Source organism: Drosophila guanche, unplaced genomic scaffold (assembly GCF_900245975.1).
Source record: "Drosophila guanche unplaced genomic scaffold, DGUA_6, whole genome shotgun sequence".
NCBI lineage: Eukaryota > Metazoa > Arthropoda > Insecta > Diptera > Drosophilidae > Drosophila > Drosophila guanche.
Genome location: NW_022995743.1, coordinates 16,796,068 through 16,809,723, shown reverse-complemented (window position 1 = coordinate 16,809,723; position 13,656 = coordinate 16,796,068). Strand labels below are relative to the sequence as shown.

The 13,656-nt window shown below is 44.8% G+C and overlaps 3 protein-coding genes across 3 annotated transcripts; 1 reads left to right on the top strand and 2 right to left on the bottom strand.

Moving 5' to 3' along the window:
- Positions 1–959: 959 nt before the first annotated feature.
- On the bottom strand, positions 960–6,870 carry LOC117578678 (dihydroceramide fatty acyl 2-hydroxylase FAH2). Its single transcript, XM_034264304.1, has 4 exons — positions 6,732–6,870; positions 5,008–5,381; positions 1,608–1,835; positions 960–1,551 (listed from the first exon to the last, which is right to left on the bottom strand). Exons 2-4 carry the CDS (start codon positions 5,353–5,355, stop codon positions 1,063–1,065), a joined length of 1,065 nt encoding a protein of 354 aa, XP_034120195.1. The 5' UTR covers positions 5,356–5,381; positions 6,732–6,870; the 3' UTR covers positions 960–1,062.
- LOC117578677 lies at positions 2,374–4,047 on the top strand. Its single transcript, XM_034264303.1, has 5 exons — positions 2,374–2,532; positions 2,622–3,072; positions 3,133–3,437; positions 3,497–3,655; positions 3,716–4,047. Exons 1-5 carry the CDS (start codon positions 2,475–2,477, stop codon positions 3,880–3,882), a joined length of 1,140 nt encoding a protein of 379 aa, XP_034120194.1. The 5' UTR covers positions 2,374–2,474; the 3' UTR covers positions 3,883–4,047.
- A 2,345-nt stretch (positions 6,871–9,215) lies between the features above and the next one.
- LOC117578676 (inositol-3-phosphate synthase) lies at positions 9,216–12,943 on the bottom strand. The gene is made up of 5 exons (XM_034264302.1): positions 12,588–12,943; positions 10,471–11,169; positions 10,152–10,394; positions 9,623–10,090; positions 9,216–9,546 (listed from the first exon to the last, which is right to left on the bottom strand). The coding sequence occupies exons 1-5, from the start codon at positions 12,714–12,716 to the stop codon at positions 9,391–9,393; spliced, it is 1,695 nt and encodes a 564-aa protein (XP_034120193.1). The 5' UTR covers positions 12,717–12,943; the 3' UTR covers positions 9,216–9,390.
- Positions 12,944–13,656: the final 713 nt, after the last annotated feature.

Below are 13,656 nucleotides of genomic sequence, written 5' to 3'. Positions count from 1 at the left end.
CTGGGGCCTCTGGGACTTCACCACGCACACTGAGCGGTGTCGTTTCGCTTGCTTCGAGTGTCCGGTCTAGTATGCTTTATGGTTAGTGTCACGAGTTAGTCGGCCCTAAGTTCAGTGTCAACAGTTCAGCCACACAGTAAACATCAAATTATTTTGTCGAGTAAAAGTAAAGTAAAATAAATTTGAAAATTTAAACACACAAAAAAATCAGAATGTTAACAATAAATTTCTTTGATAAATTTGTCATCGACAATTCGATAAGCCGTGCTCTCAGCTATACGCCCAAGGAATATTCTGATGGATTCCAGGAGATGGTAGAGCCGGTGGTGCCGCTGGCCAGCGCGTTGCTGGGCAACTCCCTCCAGAAAATGCTCCGCACTCCGTGCAAGTGTTCGTGTCTGGCTGGGATGTCGGCCGCCTCGACCTTGCTCATGCTTGGTGTCGTATACCAATCATGGAGCAGGTGTCGGCCAAGAAGTATGCCGAATGGGCCATCCAGCTGCACTTCGTCAACTCCTGTGCAGGGATGCTAATGAATGAAATGAATCCCGCAGTGACGGGCACCCTATTGATATCCGGAACGTTCCTGTCTTGCGGATCCATGGACTGTCGTGCTCTAGCCGGAGAGTGCCGTGTGAGATCCACTGGCAACACTTGCCAGCTGGATTTTGTTGTTAATTTAGGCTCATTCCAAGGACTACTACACCAAACAATTCATTTAGCTGGAGTCAAAAAGCATACTTATTACTAGTAGAGACATAGCACAAACAGAATTTCAAATATAAATGGAAATTTTCGGTTGTTGTGTTGTCTTGTATTCATTGTCGTGCTTTAATGTTGGCCCAAGCCCTGCCTGTCTTTATTAAAAAGATCCCAGTAGTAATTTACTTACCAAAGTGGAAGAAAACCATTAGGAATCAGCACTTGTGGTGCGAGAAATTCGAATTAAAACTCCATAATTTACTTCATTACATTTTCATTTTTATCAAACATCTTACAGCTTATTCTTACAACTAAACAATTTGTCCTAAAATAGCAAGATCTTACCAAGCTCTACAATGGCTAAGACCAACGCAGTTGGTACTTAAGCTTCCTCAAATGAATGCGCGTTTTGAAGACAACATCCCACAGAGGACTGCTGATACCATATCCAAGGTCCTGATGCGTAAAATGGTGCTGGTAATGATATCGTTTCATATGGACAATATGCCTGAAAGACGGATTGCCATAGTGTAGGTAATAGTGCATCATGTCGTAGCACAGATAGCCGGCGAGGGCACCTGACAGCACAATTCGCGGTTGGATGAGGAAATAACTTAGTGGAGTGTAAATAAGCATGGCAAGGAATGCTCCTGGTAGTGGGGGAAACACGAGGCGCATGGGGTCAAAAGGTACTTTGTGATGCAGTCCATGGATCATGAAGTGAAAAGTGCATATCCAGGGTCCACTGTTGCTCTTCAGTTTAATGTGAAACACCCAACGATGTAGAGTGTACTCCAGAAATGTCCACAGGAGCACGCCAAACAAAAAGTAGCCAATGAAAAGTGCAAGCTGGAATATTAGTGATTAGGATATTGTCATGAATTGCTGTACAGCCATATGCTAACCTGACTCTTGTCTTGCCAACTGCTGTAAATATCCTCCCACGCACACCACATGATGACAGGAATCCAGAATGTGGGCACCAGCCACCAAGGCGTCTTGGTCAACATTTCCAAATACCATGGGCCGAAGAGCCTTAGCGGCCTGTCTACTGGCTTGTGCACCCACTCATCGTAGCATGTCGTTATGTTGGCTATTTGCGGCAGCATGGCCTTTGACCAGTCCACCAAGTGCTGAAATAGTTTGCAAGTGTTTTTGAATACTGAAAGTGCGGGAAATGTGTGGTGTATTAAAGGGTGGCAGCACTGCATATATCTTACTATCTTTCCTGGCTTGACACTTCGATAGTTGCTATCGAATATCAAACAAAACATTCAAAGCAGGCTGACCATATAAGGTATAATATATATTTTTCAGGATATTTTGACTACAAAATTGAGTTCATTGTACCTTTAATATTTATCGGTCCATAATGGTATATTCAATGAAGTTCGTCCATCTCCTAAATTAATTTGCTTAGGTATATTCGGTAGTAAATGATATCAAAACTCCCATAAGCATGTTTTTCAAATGTCCCTCGAGGAGTTTCTTTCTTTTCCGTATGGAATTTTCCCTTTGTCTCAATGTTAAAACAAGTCAATCTGTGCTGGAGATCTATCTCAACGAAATTTCCAGATTATGATAAGTACATTTACGGTGTATTTTTAAAATGGGAAGGTACATTTAGGTATATTTTTGAGGGATTTGCGGTATACTCTATCGATAATTCCGCCGTCACGCAATTCAAAGACGCAGTTCAGCTCGACTTATTTTTTTATTTCTTAATAAATATAATAGAACACAACTTAGTTTACTTAAACAGTCTTTGGATCATGTCAAATACATCAGTTCGCCCTATACCCACGCTGAAAGGAATTTTTTCAGTGCCGCGTAAGATTTTTCTGGAAATTTTCACGGTCATGGCAACCGTGGTACATTTTGTTTTGGGTTTTATATTGTGTCTTCTTTTCTGAATGCAGGTGCTACTCAGGGCCGCAACTTTCTCAAGGAAAATAAAGTGAGCTTGCGCTCGCTAGAGAAAACAACAAGTGAAAAAATGGCAGCCAAGGAACCAGTGCGTCCCAAATGGATGCCACCTATGCGCCGCGCAGGCTCCGAGGTACGAGAATCGAAAGCAGGCCGGCCTCCGGTAACCAGACAAAACACTCAGGAAACCAGTCTAACACGCAACCGGAACAACTCGCGTTCGCATCACCAATTGGGCGCATGTGCTTCAGAGTCTGGCGAACGTTTTGAAGGCTTGGAAGAGCGCAGTCCTCTCTTCTATGCCCCGTCGGTGGAGGCATCACAGTCGCCGGACAATTACTCAGAACGATGCAATTCTTGCGGCACCCAGCGCAGCTCCACAAGCATTGCCATACAGACGGAGGACATTACCGATGAACTATACCTGACAAATGCATTGAAAAAGTAAGAAGAGACAGGAGCAGCAATACACACGCTAACGTACCATGTTTTTGCTTTTTCTAGATGCAGTATTGATGGATCTATGATGGGTGAACCCTCCAATAAATACGACAACGGCTACAGACGTTCCAATCGGTACGATAACAACGAAGAGGAGGATCTGCTGTCACCTCGCACAAATGGCAAACAGCAGAATCGCTTCAACGTGAATGAGTTTAACACAATGCTCTTGGCCCCAGATGATGGTGTAAAAACTGAAGTCACTTCAGATGAGGAGGCTCCGCTCAGTGCCCGCAGCCGCTATACAGTGGCCACAGTGGAATCAAATGCGTCCATAACATCGAAACGCCGCGAGCACAAGCTGGGCTGTGAGTATATATGAAGGAACACGTGGTTCGTTCGTTGCTTAAGCTTTGTTTTTCAACAGCACGCGATGAGTTGCGTCTTCCGCGGTATCTGGAGAAGGAGAAGCGCGAAAAGGCCGCTGCCAAGGAGCTTGCCGATGCACGCGATCCGGACTGCCCACGCGGTCATATTCTGCTCCCGGAGCAGGAACGTGTCGACCACTTGCACAGCGCACAGAAGCGTAAGTCTTACAAATGATTTCTTAATTTTGAACTTCTAAAAAATTTGGTTTGCTTGACAGGCTACGATGGTCTCATCAGTGAGTTGAATCACTTGCCCATGACCGCACAGACTCTGCGGGTGCGCAACCGCAAGTCCGAAATCGACAAGGAGCTGGCTGTCGTAGATGAGAAGATACGCGTCTACTCCAAGCCCAAGGTGTACATTAGTTCTAGCAAATGTACCTAATTCCGACTGAAAACAACTGACTGCTAGTGCCATGAATACTCCAAAAACTATGAACTATGACATGTGCCTTAAGAAGTCTTTTATGAAATGTAATCTAGTCTTGTGTTAACCAAAATTTAAGATAAGTTATGAGCCCTAGTAAAGAAAACAACGGTTTGACCTTAACGAGAAGGGACGTGTGAGACGCTTCTTACGCGTCACAACTTTTATACCCGGCACTCAGGACTACATCTAGATGTAGAAGACATCGCCAACCACTAGATATCGTTCACATTACAGAACACGTAGTAAAAGCCTACTAAATAAAATGCATCAAACAAATTGGATCAGTTAATATTTTCCAATTTATGAGATATTTAAGACAGCAATAACATTGGTACATTCTTGGACCGATAGGTTTCACAGCAAATTTTTCGAAAGTGGCGCCATCTATGAAAATTTCTTGTTAGCAACTTTGATGGTCCAATGATCTGCACATTCTGTGCAATAATGACCGATAGGTTTCACAGCAAATTTTTCGAAAGTGGCGCCATCTAGGGTTAAAAACTGCGTCTTGGTTAAAAGTCGGAAGAGTCAACGCCAGAGAGAGGGCAGAGTCAGGGGCCGAGTGAAGCATAAGCAGAGTGTGAATGAGAGAATGTTAAAAGAGCAACAAAAGCTGCGGGACAGGGTGAGTTTAGCCACTGGAAATTAATTTCTCCATTGTGGCTATAATAATGATCCGATCGGATCCCAATTTGGTGATCTGAAAGATATGGCCATTTCCTACGGAAAGTTTAGTTTTCTTTTATCTTCAAAACTGTAGATTTGGGAGGTTTTCGCCCTTTTGTGGGGGCGGAAGGGGGCGTGGCTTGGTTTCAGTGTGAGCATATAGCAGTCTGGATGCAACATTTGGTGGCTCTAGCTCTTATAGTCTCTGAGAACTAGCCGACAAACAAGACGGACAGACGAACAGACAGACAGACAGACATGGCTCTATCGACTCGGCTATTGATGCTGATCAAGAATATATATACTTTATGGGGTCGGAAACGCTTCCTTCTGTGCGTTACATACAACCGTTATTCGCACTATTTACTCTTTGAGTACCGGGTATAAAAACTAAAAACTAAAAATAGAACTCACCTCCATGCTCTCATCCAACTGATTGTTGTTTTTGTCTTCGGGCTCCCTCGGCTGATGCTGCTCTTGCTCCTGTGAGTCCTGGCCATTGTCTACTCTTCGAGCCTGATGTCGAGCCTTGGTTTTGGGTACACGAGTGTCCTCCGGTTTTACTTTGTACTCCTTCATCAGATACATGGCCGCATCCGAGTGTGGTGGGGCCTTCATGAAGCGCGCCGTCATATCGGCCTGATTGAGGCCTTTAAGCGTGTTTATGCCACCTGGATGCTTGTGCATGAACTTGGACAAGTCATAGTACTCCTGGCGGTATTTCACGATAAACTCAGCCTCCGATCCCTGGGGCGTGTCCATTGCAATGGGGTTAAATTCGATTGGAACTGAAATGCAAAACGCGGTCAGACAAGACTACACTTTATGGCTCCCAATATTTGCACAGACTCCCAGCTTCCAGCTTAATAATTACTTTGCGTGCCATTGTAGAACACGTTACCATATTGTTGAACGACTTATCGGCTTCATCAGACACGTTTAAATTCATGTATTAAAATGTAGTTAGTTTCAGTAAATATTTATCCATGTTGTTTCCCTTTAATCTAAGCAAAAGCTTCTACTATATAAATGTTGGGGCATGGACTGCAGTTACAATAAAATATTTATGAAAATTGTTAGGTAAAGGATCTAATTGATGGCCTAGCTTCGACCATGAAGTCGAAAAGCAATTTGCAGGATACATATGCAGAGTGGGTAATCTATATATAATTAAATTGGCGCACTTAGAGCCGCCCGTGTGAACTTGGAATTCCTCAACTGAGGAGTGTGCCAGATGTTTCATTGCATTCCTCAGATTAGAGATGAGCGCAGCACTGAATTAAAACAGACATTTCCATTCTCCTTGCAATTCGCGATTTCTGTTTCTGTCTACGCGCCAAACTAAACGTAGCCATAACACTTCTTCCACTAGGTGTACCCTACATATATGAGTAAATAAATGTACATATGTATGTACATACTTATCATAATACTGATATCATATAGGGGTTGGGTCTATTGGTAAAGCTTGTAAATGCCTGGATTTGGTGTGAAGGAGGACGAGTTTGTCGGGTCGTTTGTCAAAGTCGGCCTGGGTAAGCCCACGGCAGGCACCCACGGACAGGTGTCCGTGCTGCACAGGTTGTCTGACTCAACCGATCGGCTCGGCCTGTGCGTCTGCGTTACCTTTGATTGAATAGCCAAAGTGTTATCTGACATGTATACAACATTGGCATTATCTAGCAGATGCCATATCTCCCTACGTTATTATGCTCTGCTCTGCTCTCAGCTCAGACCCTATTGAACGACAACAAACAATGAAACTCTACAAACTCATGTATACACTCATTTCATGTGCAGATTCATTAACTGAACTCTGATGTCCTGATGTTTCGACAGGTATGGGTATATGGGGGTATAACTTTGATGACTCTGTACTTGTGGTGGGTTTTGGTGGTTACCGGTCAAAGGGTGAGTCTCACTATCTTATCAGTGTTGTTCTAATCATTATAATAGTTATTGAACAGTTCCTTCTTGAGATAGGGTAACTATGCACTATTTACGTGTATTTCGCCACGGACCTGAACGGGATAAATAAATAGATAATACGCCAGAAGAGCCACAACTATTTGCAGAGTGTTTGTTCACTTAAAAGACTACTTCACCATTAGAGAATTATATATTTATTAAAGACACACCAGCTAAGTGGCCGGACGAGCTCCTTGAACAATGTGGGAACCCACGACCGCACGCAATGCAACGCAACTGACAACTAAACTACAGAGCCACCCACCCAGACCTAAGCCGACAGTGACACCGCTGCAGCGTGTACTCCGTTTGGTATTATTAGTACCACTATTGTGGTGTACGAGGTAACAATATAATTCTCCCTCTGCCAGAAGATAGCCGGGCCCGAGCGCCGCCGATAAGCGATAAGATTAGGTCTTCGGGACCAGCTAGTTAGTCCAGTTGAGTTCTCCCGGCCACATAAAGTGAAAGTGCGTTGGATGGTGTTGGCACACAACCGAAGAGTCTTATCTGGCGATTTGCAAGACATAACATATACAACAAATTTACTATCGCCTAGTGCTCCAAATTTCTGAATACATACCTGATGTGCTCGCATGTAGATTTTCGATGGCGACCGGCAGGTTAACTATTGTATTTGGGATGTCCTCCACCCGGAGGCTACCGCTTCGAAGCAGCTTCGTTATCTGTATTGGCAGAGCTATGCTAAAGGTAAATACCAAATGAATCACCATGGGCCAGGAACTTTGATTTCGGTTATTAGAAGTGACTCAACCCCAGAGGCAGAGAGAGATATGAAAGCAAATATCTTTCGATTTGTGTTGAGATAATCATGTCTACCATGTGTAGCGATCCCCCCGGGGAAAGCCAATCAATCCAACTCCAACCACCTCGCTGATTAAGGGAAACCGCAGATACAGAGCTATGGCTTCTGAATTTGACCCTAAACCGAGGCGCAGCCCAGTTTTGCTTCAGAACTAGGGAGACAAAAGGCAAATCTCCATTACAATATAGTTTTCACCACTGCCCTGACCCATTTAATCCGGATGAAATATTTCTTCGCACCATCTAAATTCCTTTTTTAATGGAAATACGCTGGTTCTCTCGCTAATTTATGAGTCCACTCGAGGTGTCGGGGCAGCATACTCGCCACACGCACACCTGGGAACGCCAAAGTGTCAGTCTGTGCCAACAGCTCGACGTTGAAGCGCCAAGGGCCAAGCCCAAGTCCAGCTGGCAAGGAATTCCATTTGGCTGGTTGCAGTGGCTGGACTTCTCCTTGATAGCTAATGGTCAAACGGTCAACTAATTACAATCCAATACGTTAAACATATCACTATCAATCAACCGAATGAAACCGTTCAGTATAATTTCATAATATCCCACTAGTGCATTATTGAGAAAGCAGAGTGACTGATGTTGGGGGAGTGACTGTCATTAGATGGTACAAACATTAATGCCATTTGAATATTCTTAGATATACATATGAAACCTGATAAACGTGCAGTGTAGTGCAGTACTATCTCGGGTTGGCTAAGAATCTACAATAAATAGTTGGGTGTAACGTTTGTACTATGAGTTCACATTTTCGCACAAAACTCGTACTTATCTAAAGTACATAGCTATTACTTCCAACAACAATACAATACGATACCAAAGATATAGATTCTTTAGTGACGCATACATTTGTTCACATTTGCTCGTAAGAAGCACCAAGACCTTAAAGATCCGAACGTATAGAGCAGGGCTGGGCACGGCCCTATATAAAGGGTATAGAACAGGGCGCTGCCGTCACGTACACGCGTATACAGTGATTCGTACCAATACCAATATAGTAAAATGTTCCGTTTTGCGTGCGTCTTCACACACAAACGCAAAAACGGCTTGTTAATTGTATGGGTGCCGAGCCCTGGTATAGAGTCATCGGTATGATTTTCTACATTAACGGATCTGCTCGTCTTATCAAAGAGTACAGGGTGTTACTACCAATTCCAATGCATACTTTCCGGCGGTTTCTTAGTTTTTATTTTCCGGATGCCTTCGGTGGCATTTATGGAATTTTCGACTAGTAAATATGATCCCTGATCGATGAACAAACTAGAGATTAAGTTCAAGAGTTTTCGAATTGCAATCGAGAGAACATAATGTATTGTAGCCACCACCGATTCCCATAATACCATACGATTCGATCGAAGCAGAGCGACGGAGACCGGACCTGTTGTTGGCAAGTTCAAATAATACATTGTAATACAAAATTACTTCGAAAGATTTATCAACTCCCTGCCCAGAACATTGCCTGAAGATCTTAACATTTACTTCCTATTACATTCCATTAATTACCGCCATGTACTTTGAAATTCTATATCGAAAATAAATACTTTTAATACTTTTTTCCGTCCTTTTATGCGCTTTCAACTTTAACCCGTTCGCTCTCTCTTGTGTAAATTCTGTATGGCTCCTGGTCCTGGGCTGAGTAGTCCTGCTGCAGAGCCGACACCAGTTTCGAGAGTACATCCTGGGCATGCAGTCACGTCCCTTCAGATCAGCGAAACGTCCAACAGTGAGCTTCTTGCAATGTTACTAAAACTGTTCTAAGCTGTGCAGTGGAGCTTAAACTGTAGGTCCGTCTCGGAATATTCCTGAATTGAATTGAATTATTGGAATATTTGGGCTTTATTCCGATAAGCCCGCTTTATTTTAATGTTTCCAGTATATTAATAGCTTAAAACTAAGTTGAAATGTATCCATCAAAAACCATATATATATTCAAAGTTATATACTTATCAACACACAAATCGTTTCAATGGGTGGGATGCGAATGGTGGCCCTTCAGTGGCCATTTCCGTTGGCGGCCACTTTGGTGCCATTGCTGTGTCCATTGGCGTGCAGCTTTCCACCATTGGCGGTGGACTCCACGGCACAGGGCTGGCCCAATAGCTTGGCCCGCTTTACGGGCGGCTCATTCGTGATGGTGGCAAAGTCGAACTGAAGAAAAAACCAAAATTCAGATGTAATATTTGTACTGGCAGGGAAACTCTTCAAGGATTCTGTGTGTACTCACGCGCTGTTCCAATGTCATGTGAGAAATTGGTGGCAGTCCGATGCAGCCGCGAAGGATGTTTTCAATGGCAGCTCGTTGGCGGAACAGCGAATTTACGACTTGGGATCCCTGGGGAACGAGGGGAGCCTTGCACAGATAGCTGAGCAGCGAAAGGACCGGCTTGAATGGCACCCACGGAGCAGACTCCTTCTCCGCACTGCGCAGTTGAATGCGTGTGCTCAGCTCGCCCAAAATGACCAGATCCAGAATGAGGGGTGTGGCCAGCAGCGAGTCCTCGCAAGTGTTGTGGATCACAAGAGTGTTGTGGCCACCCATCATGATCTCGGAAGTGTACTCGTCCATGGCCCGCTTGCTGTCACCCACATAGGGCAGGTATTTGATGACAACCACATGGTCGGGATGCTCGTTGGCGCCGTAGAGAAGCCTGTTGGAAGCCACCATATCGTCCACCACATTGCTCTTGGATATCTGCCGACGGGGGGGTGGAATATTGTTAGGATTGTGTGTGAACTGATCATCATCGACCTACCTCCTTGGAGCGGAACTGCTGGGGAGCAGACAAGTTCTTGCCGTCGTTATTGCCAAGGTGATTGTAGCTGGCAATGGACACGGGCTTGATGCCGGCACCAACCAGGAAGTCGACCAGCACACTCTTGATCTTGGTCTGGCCGGACTTGAAGTCGTCACCGGCAATGAAAACATTCTTCTCCTCCGCCAGCTGAATGAGACCCGGCACAAAGGTGTTTTGCGGCGATCCGTTGATGTAGGTGCACTGCCCGGGTATCAAAAAGATTGAATTAAAGGTCACATTTCGTGAACTAGGAGCAGGCAAAGACTGAAATACTTACACCCTCCGCTACGCTGGCCATGGCAAAGATCGTGGATGGCGACACCTCCGAATGGTTGGCCTTCAGAGAGGCAAGCAGCTCCTGGCTGGTGGTGTTCAGACCTGGCTGCACCTCAGAAAACCGCTCCGTGTTGGCCGTCCAGAGGACAATCACCGAGTCGACGCCGGTGCGCTGCTTAAAGTCGCGGATGTCGCGACGGATTTGCTCGTATTGCTCCTGTCTGGTGCCCTTGATGAGATTGTTGGCCCGATCCAACTGGTTGGCGGCGATAAAGTCCGGATCGTAGATCGATGGACGGGGCTTAAGTTTGGCCATCTGCTCGTACAGCTGGTCCTGCAGGGCCACATCTAGGACCTCGGCACGAACCATGGCGTCGGCCAGGTGCAGATTGCTAATGTCCCAGCCATCTACCACAATTTCGTTCGGCTCCACCATAGGCAGGAGCTCCTTCATGGGGACGAACACGTCGCTGCCCGTCTCATCCGACCCGATGAACACGGTCGAGGCTTGGGTGATGGAACCAAACCAGTTGGCCTGCTGCACGCCCGACCGCTTGCGCCACTTCAACTGGCGGCGGTTCGCCTCTAGGGCGGCGGTCAGAGTCGATCCGTTGTTGCCACCCCAGCCCACCAGCATCACGCCCAGCTTGGGCACCTGGCGACCAGTGCGTATCTTAAGGGCCGTAGTCTGGGGGTGTACCTGCAAAGATCAGACGACGGAATCGCTGATTAGTTTCTGGTCTACACCAAGCCCAGCCCGTTCAGCCCCACCAGGGGTCCCCAGACCAGCCACGTTATCTCTTGTTTTATCGGCCTGCCACCCAAGTCACGTCCCAGCATGAATTAATAATTATGCGATCGCCTGATTTCTGCTTACCGTTCGACGAACCGAACCTGATTTCGATACCGTTTACCGTTGCACAGCGGAGGAGTATACTGATTGTGCATATGATTGGGTTAGAATAATAATAAATATACAAAATAACAATGGAAGCTCTGTTAATTTGAGCAAATTAAGAGTGAAATTCCATTTTCCTGCCTAATTTTTTTTTTACTCTACTCTTATAAACATTAAAAATTCACATTTAAATAAAGAATCGGTATTTTAAAGCCCAAACATCAGAATTTTCATTTGTTGTTTCTTTATTTTATAAGACAACGCGATTTTTGATTTGAGCCAAAAATAAAATCGACAAAGAATACAGAACGAAGATTGCATTAATTATTTATCAACTTGTTCGTTCAAAGTCCGGGAAGAATTTTGTCAACTCACTTGCCGGCCGGCATAATTATCATTTGCTGGCGAAAGAGAAGAGGCGAAAGATGTATGTAGATATTCCCCAAGCAGCACGTGAAACTGTTGCTCTTTCTTGGGCAGCTAAGAGCAAAAGTTCCCCGAGCATTTCATTGTCTATCAGTGACCTTGAATAAGGCGACGCCGCCGTATGTACATGCACCAAGTGCTCCCCCTCCTGCAAGGGGTGTGAGATGTAAAAAAAGCACAAACGACGACCACAGTTGTTGGATGAGAAAGGGGGGTAATCGAGTTTCCATTCTGTTTGCTCTGCAGCAGTCCACTAGCAACAGGGGCGACAACAATCGAAACCAAACGGCGCCTGCGCGCGTAGAACCACGCCACCCACAGTGGCGGGTATCAGCAGAGGGCTTATCAACAGCTGTTTTCTGGAACTGTTCGAGCAATCAATAATCTGTAATTGTGACTGTGTACTGTACACATCCACCCACGCCACTTCGGACTACGCCTAATCGGAAGCGCACATATTGGATATCACTCATTATGAACACAGTCCCACACTCCCATCCCCTGTCTAAACAATGGAAAATTTCCACTGTGCCTAAGCAAATAGCCACGGCTGTAAGTATGTGTCTGTGCAGCTGTAGATGACTGGAACTCGGGCAAGTTCAATGTGAAGGTCAGTAGATGGAATTTAATGTACACACGAGAAAATGAACCTCTTGAAAGATGATGACGAGTGCACTCGACTACACATTGTATTTGCAAGAGCTTATAAACTCAAGAAATACTTAGGCAACTGGTGTCATTGATTTCTATGCTGTTCTGTTAACCCATCAATAATTCCACACAAATTAGCTCACCTGCAGTTGTCCGCTGGCGGTACGCTTCACATGGGACGTCTGATACTCGTAGTCCGTCTCAATAAAGTCATCGTCCACCCGCACCTTGGGCGAGATGATTTCCAGCGTCGAGTTATTTGTGGGCTTCATTTTCAGCAGAAAATGCAATGTTCTTGCGTCTGTGTGTGACTTTGATTCTTTTTCTTCCTGTTCTTTTGGCTATTTTCACACCCACACCACTTGGTTTTATCAATTAGCGCGTTGTTTTTTGTTTTGTTACAGGAATTCTTTCCTCACTTGCTGCCGGGTTGCATGCGCGGGAATCCAATGGGTCTACTGACTGGAATATGTTCTGCTGAAGGCAATGAAGGCGAATGCGTTGCCAAACGGGATTGGAAGCCGCTTTTATAGAAATGTGATACAAAATTTCTGCGATTCTCGCGCTCTCTCTCTCTCTCGCTTTCTCTGTCTGACGCAAGGAAGGTGTACATACGTACAGTAGCGCAAAGCTTAAGTGAACCAGACATTTATTTGTTTTCCATTGCAGCTAAAAATCTTCAAAGAAACAAGCTTTAACCTTTTTAAATGTTTTTGGAGTAAAAGGTTTAGTATGTTAGAAGTTGTGAAACTTTTAAGTTTGAAAAGCTCTCTGTTTCTTTTATACTGGGAGCCACTGTATATGAAAATACCATGTGCCGGGTTTTGCTGACTAACACCGCTCTCCCGCGCTCTGTAAAGACTGCAAAGAGAACATTTGCTGCATATTTGTGTGTGTGTGTGTAAATGTGGGTGCGAATTGGTCATGTCAATCAGCACAGCACAGGCCACGAACCCTTCCAAAAGATCATGACATGTATTAAAGGAAATAGTAATAATAAAAGGTTAGATCTCTATCTCTCTCCCTCTTGACGGAAAATGAGAGAGTGATGGTGTCAAGATTGGACAAATCAATCAGAAAAAAATATCCACAGAATGTCTCTTTTGATGGACTGGCTAACTAATTTAAAGAACTTTGTTGAACATATTAGTAATGGAATTTAATGCATAGCAGTCTTGTCATGGGGTTAAAACTTTTGAAATGACCCTCTTA

Excerpts from the sequence above, each read along its gene's own strand:
- LOC117578677 (XM_034264303.1), top strand. The coding sequence starts at position 2,475 with ATGTCAAATACATCAGTTCGCCCTATACCCACGCTGAAAGGAATTTTT. Across the intron at positions 2,533-2,621 it reads AGGAATTTTTTCAGTGCCGC|GTGCTACTCAGGGCCGCAAC; the intron begins GTAAGATTTTTC and ends TTCTGAATGCAG. Across the intron at positions 3,656-3,715 it reads CTTGCACAGCGCACAGAAGC|GCTACGATGGTCTCATCAGT; the intron begins GTAAGTCTTACA and ends TTTGCTTGACAG.
- LOC117578678 (XM_034264304.1), bottom strand. The coding sequence starts at position 5,355 with ATGGACACGCCCCAGGGATCGGAGGCTGAGTTTATCGTGAAATACCGC. Across the intron at positions 1,836-5,007 it reads AGTTGGATGAGAGCATGGAG|CACTTGGTGGACTGGTCAAA; the intron begins GTGAGTTCTATT and ends AAACTATTTCAG. Across the intron at positions 1,552-1,607 it reads GTTGGCAAGACAAGAGTCAG|CTTGCACTTTTCATTGGCTA; the intron begins GTTAGCATATGG and ends CTAATATTCCAG.
- LOC117578676 (XM_034264302.1), bottom strand. The coding sequence starts at position 12,716 with ATGAAGCCCACAAATAACTCGACGCTGGAAATCATCTCGCCCAAGGTG. Across the intron at positions 10,091-10,151 it reads AGCAGTTCCGCTCCAAGGAG|ATATCCAAGAGCAATGTGGT; the intron begins GTAGGTCGATGA and ends CCCCGTCGGCAG. Across the intron at positions 9,547-9,622 it reads ACATGACATTGGAACAGCGC|TTCGACTTTGCCACCATCAC; the intron begins GTGAGTACACAC and ends TTTTTTCTTCAG.